General features: G+C 52.7%; 1 protein-coding gene across 1 annotated transcript in view; it reads left to right on the forward strand.

The window, feature by feature from the left end:
- CLNK (cytokine dependent hematopoietic cell linker) overlaps window positions 1-11,664 on the forward strand; it is a 163,102-nt gene that overhangs the window by 148,385 nt on the left and 3,053 nt on the right. Inside the window, exons 22-24 of the mRNA XM_066233102.1 lie at window positions 161-259; window positions 1,434-1,511; window positions 4,001-4,156. Coding sequence (XP_066089199.1) covers window positions 161-259; window positions 1,434-1,511; window positions 4,001-4,156 — 333 coding nt within the window. The remainder of the gene's footprint in view (window positions 1-160; window positions 260-1,433; window positions 1,512-4,000; window positions 4,157-11,664) is intronic.

The following is an 11,664-nucleotide window of genomic DNA, read 5'->3' on the forward strand; positions in this document are numbered from 1 at the left end:
AAACTTAGCATCTAAATACAGCTTCACTGAACAATGCCTCAGAGGGGTATCGGATTGACTTTAATTTTTCATCAGTATTATTGGGTTTTAATAATTTTAAGTCTTCTGCTATGTAACATTTTAGATTGCTCTCTCACCGGATTCTTTCACTTGCATGCAGTCCGCCCCCCTGTTCACAGGGGGTGTGTCCCAAGACCCCCAGTGGATGCCGAAACCGCAGACAGTACCGAACTTACATTTACCTCCTCTGCTGTTTCCTGTACGTATATGCCTATGATAAAGCTCAGTTTGTAAATTAGGTGGTCAAGGATTAAGAACAACTGATAATAAAATAGAACGATTATAACAATATGCCTGTAATAAAAGGCAAAGGAATTTATTCAAAAGGACACCTCCAATACAAAGTGAGTTTGATCCCAATCTTGATGGAAGAAAAGGACAGAGCCAGGGCGGAGAGGTGAGGAGCAGGGACGACTCAGGCAGCGGGGCCAACTCATGCCAAGTCCTGAAGCCCCAGGTCCACAGAACGGCAGGCACGCACATCTGGCTGGCCAGACCGTGAGCTCAGGGGGGGCGTGGCAGGGAGTGAGGCCACAGAGTGGAAGGGTAACTGGCTCACACATGCCCATCACTGGACAGACCAGGTCTGGGCTGAGGGGACCAGAGACTCAGACTGACAGTTCCAAAGACCTGATGCCACACCCCTAGCACTTGCCAACTCAGGGACAGGTGTTGACCCCCCGAGCACCCTGTCCTGATGTGCCCACCTTACAGGGATGGGCGGGGACAATGGATGCGAAAGGGTCTTCCATGTGCTGGATGCACCCAGGAGAGTGCTTATCATTAGGGTCCTTGGGGACTACAGGTCCATGGTGCGTCTCTCCGACAGCCTTTTCTTCTGTCATGGCGGCTTTTATGATCCAAAAAAATCACTGGGTGTCAGGGAGCATGGCATAGGGCCCCCGCCAGACAGACGAGCGTTCAGATCGCAGTTCCGCTGCATGTGACGTTGGGCCAGTGGCCTAAAGACGGTCTCAGTCTGCACCGGTCTTTCCCTCCCTGTTTCCATGGTGACTGGGGCAGCAGAGGCTCCAGGAACCACAGACATCCCATCTCAGCGAGCTCCGCCGGTGGAGAGCGTGAGAGCAGGGGGGGTGGTCATCCCTGCCGAGCGGGGGGCCCAGACGCCTTTCTCCAGGGGGGGGGGTGAACTCGCCGGTCACTCTGTCGTGCCAGGTCCACGATTCCTAAGCTGCCGTTTCCTGTCATTGTCCGGGACCAGGGACAGAATGTGTGCAGCGTGAGCTCCACTGTCAATCAAACTGGGCTTCGGCCCTGGTGGAACAAAAGTCCATTTTCACTGATTGGTAAAAAAAAAAAAATCAGTGCTTCCCTTTGACCCTAAAATAGTCAGCCCTGAACCTGTCCCGCAGGACGTCCAGCTCAACGAATGGTACATCGGAGACTACAGCCGCCGGGCGGTGGAAGAGGCGCTGATGCGGGAGAACCAGGTAGGACCCGCTGCGGGCGCTCCGCTGTGGTTGTCTGTCCGCAGGCCGGGGGCGTCTGTCTGTCTGTCTGCAGGCCGGGGGCGGGACGAGAAGTGGGCTTCCCCACCGTGGCATCTGCGTCGCCTCGTGTTTCTCAGCGCTGGGGAGGGGGGTCGTTGAAAAGAGGGTTCCAAACCGAGTTTTAGATCGGAGACACGGTTGCGTCACCGAGCCGTGTGACTTCCTCGGGTTTCCGGATCTCTTTCAGTGTCAGTTTCTGGATCGGTTAAGTGAGAATAGTAAAATCAACCCCGAGGAACAGTCCTGGAGCTCTGGCTCGGGAGCCGGGACAGAATCGGGGTGCACGTGGCAGGCAGGAGGAGGTCTCTTCCTCTCCCTTCTTCTCGTTCCCCCTCCTTATCAAAGGTCTGCCCCAGGGACGGGTGGGTCTTCGGCTCTCAGTTCTTCTTCGGGGAAGGAGCAGACATCGTGAATGCTGCAATCTGAGTATTGTAAGCATTATATAAACCTGTAGTTCTATTATAATATTAATTACGCATGATATACACTGAGATTATATATACATATATAGATATTACAGTCTAGAGAGATAAGTACACGTAACAGTTAGTATAAATATAAATTACCCATAATACCTATTTTTATCGATCATTTATAATCGTCCATGCATTGCTAGCCAGGCTTTTTGATCACATGAATGACAGGACAGAACCGCAGAACCAAGCCTTCTAGGTGGGTGCGTTCCCCTTCAGGAGGCTTGCTCCCTGCCTTTGCCCTCCTCGCCCGGGGCCTGCATCCTGAGCCATCCCCCAGGGTGTGCCTGATTGCTCCCGAGCCCGTCGGGTGCCTGTCACAGCCCCCAGGCCTCACCACACTGCCGACCCTGTGGGAACCCGTGCTGTCCACCTTCTCGGCTTCTGTAACACGAGCTTCCAGGTTTCCCTCCACCCCTGGACCCTCCCTCCGGAGCCTTGTCTGAGAGCCCCTTCCTGTCTGCTGCTCTCCCTGCACAGCCTCCTGCTCACGCCAGGCTGTGTATTCTACCCTTTCACAGCCTCTACACCAGGGGTCCCCAAACTTTTTACACAGGGGCCAGTTCACTGTTCCTCAGACCATTGGAGGGCCGGACTATAAAAAAAAAAACTATGCACACTGCACATGTCTTATTTTAAAGTAAAAAAAAACAAAACGGGAACAAATACAATATTTAGAATAAAGAACAAATAAATTCAAATCAACAAACTGACCAGTATTTCAATGGGAACTTTGCTTCTCTTACTGACCACCAATGAAAGAGGTGCCCCTTCCGGAAGTGCGGCGGGGTCAGATAAATGGCCTCAGGGGGCCGCATGCGGCCCGCAGGCCGTAGTTTGGGGACCCCTGCTCTACACCAGTGGTCCCCAACCCCCGGGCCGCGGACCAGGACCAGTCCGTGGGCCATTTGGTACCGGTCCGCAGAGAAAGAATAAATAACTTACATTATTTCCGTTTATTTATATTTAAGTCTGAACGATGTTTTTTTTTTAAAAAATGACCAGATTCCCTCTGTTCCATCTGTCTAAGACTCACTCTTGATGCTTGTCTCGGTCACGTGATACATTTATCGGTCCCACCCTAAAGGCCGGTCCGTGAAAATATTTTCTGACATTAAACCGGTCCGGTGGCCCAAAAAAGGTTGGAGACCACTGCCCTACATTCACTTTGACCTTGAGCTTGCAGACCCACTTCTCTTCCGGGGACCCCCGCCCTCTGTTGGCATCTCCCCACCCAGAGGCCACTTTATCCATGCAATAGGCCTGTCCTGCTCAAAGCCGGCCGTGGTCCCTACCGTCCCTAGAATAATACCCGAGCATCAGGCAAGACAGAAAATATGTGAACGCCCCCAGGTGAGGGGACCCACTCCCAGGGCAGGAGGAGGGCTGCTCCCTGCAGCCCGACAGCCAGACGGGGCCTCTGGGAGATGGTGGCTTGACTAGAGCCAAGGGCCAAGGGCCAGGGACCAGAGGCCCCAGGGGCTGGAGACTGCAGGGGTGACAGGCAGAGGCCAATTTAATAGTGGGCGCAACGGGCGCGTGCCCTGGGCCCTGACTTCTGAAGGGCCCGGCAAAACCCCAACTTGACACTTTTTTCTAATGTAAGGGTCCCAATTATTTTCTTCTGCACCCGGGGCCTCAACCGACCTTAATCCGCCTCTGGGGTCAGGAGATAAAACCACAAGACAGGCCGGTGCGCTTGTCCCTGAGCGCCGTGCTAAGGGTGTAGGATGATGCGGAGGACAGTGGGGGATGCTGGGAGGCCGGGGGAGAGGGTGTCATGATCTGACTGGTTGACCTCTCAGAAAATAACAAGAACCCTAAAGAACGAGTTCACCAAAAACAGCAGCCGTCAGGGACTGTCACATGCACAAACATCACTGTCCCTGTCCCCACCGAGGGGAGGGTGGGACGCTGGCATGCCTGAGGAGGTGATCACCCTTCCTTTCCCTGCAGGACGGCACTTTCCTGGTCCGAGACTGTTCTGCGAAGTCCCGGGCGGAACCGTACGTGTTGGTGGTGTTCTACAGGAGCAGAGTCTACAACGTCAAGATCCGCTTCCTGGAGAGGAACTGCCAGTTTGCTCTGGGGACGGGACTCAGAGGAGACGAAGTGGGTATAACTTCATGGCATCCCCTTTCCGTGCTGAGGAAAAGCGAGGGGAGGATGTGGGGGGGGGGGAGACGACACTGGCCAAGGCACCTCTGCCTCCCATGACTGCAGGGGGGTTGGGGGAAAGAGCGCCACCCTGGAGGTGGAGAATGGAAATAACCCTCCAGCCCCTTCCGCAAGCATCCCTGAGCACGGCTTACACTCCCAGCCAGTGCTGACCATTCCAACGCCCTCTACCCTGCTTTGCCCACTAAAGCAAACTCAGTTCTGCCAGACATCTAAATTCCACCTCCCAGGAGCCTCCGCTGCAGCCCGCATTAATGCCACCTGCCTTCCCTGCATGGGAGAAAGGAGACTGATTTTCACTCTGTGTGTGTATGAGAGGCCTGGTCTGTCTGCATTATCTCGTTTTATTTTTCAACAACTCTGTGACATCACAATAGTTTCTATCTTAGATGGAGGGAAACTGAGACACAGAAAATTCAGTAAATGGCTAGGAACATACAGGTAGTGAGAGGGCAAGGAGAATCTGGTCTTCCAACTCTTCCTGGGAGGGAGGGAGGGAGGGAGGGAGGGAGGGAGGGAGGGAGGGAGGGAGGGAGGGAAGGAGGGAGAGGAGAGAGGGAGGGAGAGGAGAGAGGGAGGGAGAGGAGAGAGGGAGGGAGGATCGGACTAGGGTTCAATTTCTGGGTCACCTGTTGACAAAGTGTGTACGACCAGGCCAGTCACTTAACTTCTCTGAGCTTTAGTTTCCGAAAATGTAAATGCTTTCAGGGTTAGACTTCTGTAGTTCAGTGATTCCCGTTGGCATCCCAGGCCTCAGCTTTACTGGTTGGTGTAGTTCATGGATTGAATAGGGCCCCCCCCTCCCCAGTGCACATGGTGACGTCCTCAATAACTCCCCAGTACCCCAGAATGTGACAATATTTGGAAATACAGTTTTCAAAGGGGGGATTTAAGTAAAATGAGGTCGTTTGGATGGCCCCTGGTCCAATCTGACTGGTGTCCTTATAAGAAGAGATGAAGACACAGACACGCCCAGAGGGACGAGCACGTGAGGTCACAGAGAGAAGACGGCCGTCCATACATCAAGAAGCCAGCCCTGCCCCCTCGTCTCAGACTCCAGCCTCCAGGACTTTAAGAAGAAAATAAATCTCTGTGGTTTGAGCTCCCGGCCCTCCCCTGTCTGTGGTACAGTACTGCGCTATGGAGGCCCAAGCGAATTAATACAGTTATAAACCAGAACTTTCACCAAATATCTCCTATCCTTCCGTAGATATCAAAATAAGGACTATTGCCAGGGTTGCCAGAATTCTCCAGGTTAGGCGCGCAGGTGAAAATCCTACCAGCAGCTGCCGGAAGGTGCCAGTGTGCGCCCCCTGTCCGACCAGGGCCCTGGTCTGAGAGCCACAGCTGGGCCGGGGAGGCTGGCCAGCAGCAGCCAGGCCGTGGGGTCAGTCCACCAGCCTCTGCTGCAGCCCGGGACAGTCCTGGCCCCAATGAGAACACACGTGCACAAGTACATGGATACAGAAATCTGGCAAATGCAGCCAGATTAAGAAGGTGTTGCATCAGAGCTGCAGTAGCCAGTTCTTCCTTTCATGCTGAGGATTCGTGAGTTAATGAAGGGGAAACAGTCGGAACGCGGCCTGGAGCACATGGAGCCCACAAGTCCACGTGCTTGTTCTGTTTTCACTGCTAGGGACTGAGGCCTTTCAACAGCTCAGCTGTGGTTCCCTCAGGGAGGCCCATGGCGAAGGGCTTCCCGCCAGGCTCCAGGTCCCTCTGTCCTTCTCATCTTCTCGCTCATGAAACCTCTCATTTAAAACCAAAGTCATGATTTTTAAGTGCTTGGGAGCAAGGAGTCCTTCTCCTTGGAGATCACTGAGAACGGCAGCCGTGCGCCCTACCTCGTGCCTGCCGGCCGGACCTTCTGAGAACGCTGTTTAACTCGTTCTCTCGCGAGGTCCTCCAGAACCCTGGAAAGGACCTGTTATTGAACCCCCTTTACCAGTGAGGAATCTGAGACCTGAAGAGGGGACAGCATTTTCCCCAGCAAGCCAGGCTGTGGTCTGCTAACAAGAGCGAGGACACACGCACTGGGCTGCCTGTGGCCGCGCCCCGAGAGGGAGTAGTCAGATTGCAGCGGCTCCCGGCTGCCTCAGCAGGTCAACGGTCCTGAGTGTGACGGTGTGTGGATTAGAGGGTCAGCTTCCAGCTGAGCGGCTCTAGTTAGAATAGACGAGAACCTCTGAAGGAATCAAATGCCTACTTTAAGAAGACCCTTTTGGTCCTGCCAGTTAGCTCAGTTGGTTACAGCATCACCCCAATAAACCAAGGTTGTAGGTTCAATCCCTAGTCAGAACACATACAAGAATCAACCAATGGCCCTGGCCAGTTGGGTCAGTGGTAGAGCGTCGGCCTGGCATGCAGGAGTCCCGGGTTCGATACCCGGCCAGGGCACACAGGAGAAGCGCCCATATGCTTCTCCACCCCTCCCCCTCTCCTTCCTCTCTGTCTCTCTCTTCCCCTCCCGCAGCCAAGGCTCCACTGGAGTAAAGTTGGCCTGGGCGCTGAGGATGGCTCTGTGGCCTCTGCCTCAGGCGCTAGAATGGCTCTGGTTGCAACAGAGGAACGCCCCAGATGGGCAGAGCATCGCCCCCTGGTGGGCGTGCCGGGTAGATCCCGGTCAGGTGCATGCGGGAGTCTGTCTGACTGCCTCCCCGTTTCCAACTTCAGAAAAATACAAAAAAAAAAAAAAAAAAAAAAAAAAAAAGAATCAACCAATGACTGCATAAATAAGTAGAACATCCAAATCGATGCTCCTCTCTGTCTCTCTCTTTCTCCCTTCTTCTCTCTCTAAAGTATATACGCACAAGACTCAGCCAATGAATACATGGATATAATGGAAAACAAATCATTGTTTCTCTCTTTCCCCCTTCTTCTTTCTCTAAAATCCATAAATAGAAATTTTTTAAAAAATCAATAAATTAAAGTCATTACCTTCTTTGAAAGACAAGACCCTTTTTATGTGATTAAGGAATTTTCTCCACCCATGAATCTTCCAAGCAAGAGTTTCCTTTGCAAGGATTTGCTGAACACCTACACGTTTACTATGCACGGGCATCATTCTGTGCCACTAACAAGCAGAAACTTCATGATCAATCTGTGAGGGAGGTGCTGCCAGTGCCTCCATTTAACAGAAGGTGAAACTGAGGCACAGAAATGTTAAGTAAGTGGCCGGCGGTCAGAGCTCGCACGTGGCAAAGCTGGGATTCCATGTCGTCTGCAAAGATACTGACTTCCTCACACCATCTCAGACAGCCTTACGACCAGACACAAACCACGCCCAGCCCACTGGGAAACAGCCCTGAACAGTTGGGCGAGGAGTAGTTTACACTTAAATGCAGCTTCCTGTGTGCCAGGTGCTGGGTGAAAAATGACCTTCTGGGTGGTTCTCCCGGCCTTGCCTCTGACCGAGCCAGGCGCTGGTCTGAGAGAGAGAGAGACAGCTGTAGACTGCATTGGCTTCCGTCGCCCCTGTCCCCGGGTGAGCCCTGTGCCTTGCTCAGGAGGAATCGCCCACCCTTAAAAGAGGATAGAAGAATCTGAGAGGGCAGGGCTCTGCTAACTGCCAGCCAGCTGCCAGTGGCGCCATCTGGTGCCCGAGCAAAGAAACGGCACCTTCCGCTGACTGCCGGGACGGTGTCAGGAGACACAGGGTCGGATTGGGTGTGGCTTTCTGGCTGTCTTGCACACTTACCTGACCACACATACAGTGCAGCGACACCTACGTCAAGGGAGTTGTTCTGAGCGTAAGACGAGGTGATGTAGACAGGGAGGCAGGTGCAGATTCTGTGTCAGGTTCCACCCAACGTGAGCCCGGCAAGCCCACTCACTGGGTCTGTGCACCCCGTGCAAAGGCCGGGAAAGCTCACATCAGGGCCATGAGCCCAGCTGCTGCAGGAGGGGCCGCCCAGAGGGGGTCGCCCGCATGGGGCCTCCAGGACGGGGCCTCCCAGAAGGCACAGCACACTGACACCTCTCACAGGCATGGAAGGTGAGAAACCCACGTAGGCTTGCAAAACATACATCCAGGATGGTCTGTTTTGCTGTGTGTTAGGTATTTGGGTCATTCTGGTGACCACGTGGCTAGAAACCCATGAATGTCCAGCTGCAGTCGCTGTAACAACGTAACACAAACCAGGAGGCTTCAAACCACAGGAGTGTGTTCTCTCGGAGTCTGGGGTCTAGAAAACCCAAGGCAGGGTGCGGGCAGGGCCACGGCTCCTGGAGACTCTCCTGGGGAGGATCCCTCCTGCCGCGTCCGGCTTCTGGTGTCTGTCCGCCAGCCACCGCTTCCTCCACGTGCGGCCACATCACAGGGGCCACACTGCTTCCTCCTCCTCTCTGAATGACTGTTCCTTCCCATCTGTCTTAGAAGGATACATATAATTAATTACTTTTAGGGATAACCTAAAATAAGCTCCTCCTTCCAAGATCCTCACCTTAACCCCAACTTTCGTCCTGTGAAGTGACAGTCACTCTTTGATATGTAAGGTAATTAATATCCGCCAATTTCAGGGATTAGGACACGGCAGATTTGGGTCACCACCATTTAGCCCACCCTTCCGATGTGTTTAGTCACGGGCCCAGGATTAATTTTATGCCTATACCAGGCAAGAGTCAGGACTCCGTTCTGGGGACACAGCAGAGTAAGGTAGCCACCCAGCGGAGATACCTGTGAATCTAGGCTACCTATGCTTGCACTCCAGCAGGGCCGAGACTGGAAATATGAAGCCACTGGTGGAAGAACACCAGCCCTGCCAGGCAGACCGGCACCTGCCGCTCTCAACCGGCTGCAGTCGCCAACCCCGCATCTAAATTTAGAAATCACACGTCAGCATCTCTATGACATTTCCCGGAAGGGAGCGATGTCAGCCATCACACCTTACCTCGTCCTGCAAACGCTTGTGACCAGTGGTGGAAGATCATGATAGATGTTTACTTGATAAATTAAACTCTGACGGCTAAAGGACGCAGATAATTAACCCATGGGTTTATTTCTCACTTCCCCTGTCTGCTTCTTGCCTCCCTCCCTCCCTCTCTTTTTCTCTTTTCTGTTTTCCCCTCCCTGTATCTGGGCCCAAAGGCAGGGAAGCGTCACCTGAGGTCAGTATATAAGGCAAATACAAAAGGTTTAAACGAGCTTTAAGATCCAGTATTAGGATGACATTTACTGTCCTCCTGGGAGGAAAAAAAATCATTTATGTAAAAACAAGGGCTTAATTATAACCTTTTAAAAGTCTCTTTAGGGTAATAGATCAGTTGCAGGGTTATCACGAGGAGCCAATAACAAGAAATGATGGTATGATTTATTGTCCCTGCCTTGTCTGCTTCCTGCTACTTGTTGAAATGACAATCTCACATCAAATGTCATCCGTGTAGATTATTAAAAACAGTTAATATTGAATTATTATTTGGGGACTCTCAAAAAGAGAAAAATGAGATGATGAAGCAAGCATTTCCCTCTGAAGGTTAATGCCAGGAAAGAGAATGTCACTGTGCCCATGTGGGTGAAGCAATTTTGAAGAAGAGTTCTCCGTGAAAAGTTCTCGTAAATCACTCTCCATCTTGTCAAGTACGAAGAAAGAGAGAGAAGCTCCGCCTTAACGTATACCTGGAAAGGAGATAGAAAATGTTCCGTTCTTCCCAAAGGCTTACAACGATAGTCTGTACAGGGTTCCGGGATGTCGCGGTTCTCTTCCTGTGTTCCCGGCGACCTTGGAAGGGAGGAGGTCATAGTAATGATTGATATTTATAGAGCAGTCATTGTGTACGGAGGTCTCTTCTGAGAGGCATTAAGTCGGTTAGTCCTCAAAATGGCCCTCAGACGTAGGTCCTAAAATTACCATCACTGTTCCTAGAGAAACTGAGACAGAGAATGTAAGACACCTGCCCAGAGACACACAGCTAGTGAGGGGGAATCCCTGCTTGGAACACGGCCATCTGGGCTCCGTGGGCCCTTCTCCAATGACTGCGCTAGCAGACCAGTGTGGGTCTCATCAGACAACTCGGACACCGCCTCACGTTAGCATCAGGCAGGGACGCACATTTACTGTCTATGTGCCAGGGGTGGACGGACAGCTTATCTCCGAGAAAACTCTGCAACAGATCCAGGAACGACAGGCCCAGAGGGGCCGTTCACGTAAAGATTTCATCAGAAATCTTTTAGTGGAGAAAACCAAAACAGAACCCGCCTGGGAATGAGCTTAAAATTGACCTCAGCAGGGAAGAGGGCCGGATTTTCGACTCCGTCACTGGGAGGAGCCAGAAGGAGGTGGGTCTGGGAGCTGGGAGCTGGGAACTGGGAGCCGGTCACTGGCAGGACACTCGTCACTGCCCATCTCTGTCCTCACGTGTTCTCCCCAGTGAGGCCTCTTTTCTCTTCACACCCTTCACACAGGGCAGGAAGGAGGAAACAGAGGTTTCTCGCATTTCACCCTAGTGTTCGCCTGAGGAAAAACAAGTTCCGCCCCCGAAGGGAAGACCCCCGGGTGACCTGGTGAAGTTCAACCCCAAGCTGATTGTTTTCACAGCACATTGCCCTAAATAAATGAAATTACTACCTGCAGAGGAATGTATTCTATTCCCCCCCCCAAACCCCCACCAGGATGTAATCTCTAAGAGGACAGGGACCTTGACAATCTCGTTTTGTTGACTGTCCCCAAAGCCTGCCAACATTTCTGTGCCAGGACTTCCGGGGCAGAAGGAGGGGCACACAGAATTAAAACAGACTCAGATTGTCCCCACCTGTGACACCCTTCCTTCAGGCTGTGTCATCTCTACCCTGGTCAGTTGGAACACCAGGGTCACAGCCACAGGCAAAGTTGTATCAGCAAAGAACTGACAGGTGTGGGGAAAACCAGGCTCCATTCCTGGCCCTGGCCCTGCAGCTCGGCGACCCCTGACCAGGTTAGTGTTCTTGCCTGAGCTGCTATTCCTTCGTCTCCTCAGGGGAGCAGGTTGCTCACCTCACAAGGTGGCTGAGGAGGCTCAAGGCTGTGTTCCAGTTCAGAAGGCCGGTGGTACGAGCTTTTCCTATTTACCTCCTAAGAGTCCCTGTCCGAACTCGGCGAATCGGTTATGACGCCCACGCGCTCTCAACTCCCGTCCTGCTTCTTCCTCTGCTCTACCTCGTCCACTCACCTGGGATCACCCAGAATGCACAGCCCACCTCCAGCCCGGGCCTTTGCCAAAGCGTTCTCTGATTCCCCGGCACCCGGGATAATCTCTCCTTCCATCACGCCGCCTCGGGACTTCATCTCTACATCTCCCGAAATGTAGAGAGAGATGATCTGCTGCGTGTTTCACAAGAAGCCGGGGAGGGAAGCTAAGTTGGCCAAGAACTACCAGCAGCCCTGTGATTGTCACAGTCTTTCTGATGACACTAGAATTCGTTAGAACAAGAGGGAACAGGAGAGAGAGAGTTCACTGTCAACCAGATT

Source organism: Saccopteryx bilineata, chromosome 5, assembly GCF_036850765.1.
Source record: "Saccopteryx bilineata isolate mSacBil1 chromosome 5, mSacBil1_pri_phased_curated, whole genome shotgun sequence".
NCBI classification, from domain to species: Eukaryota; Metazoa; Chordata; class Mammalia; order Chiroptera; family Emballonuridae; genus Saccopteryx; species Saccopteryx bilineata.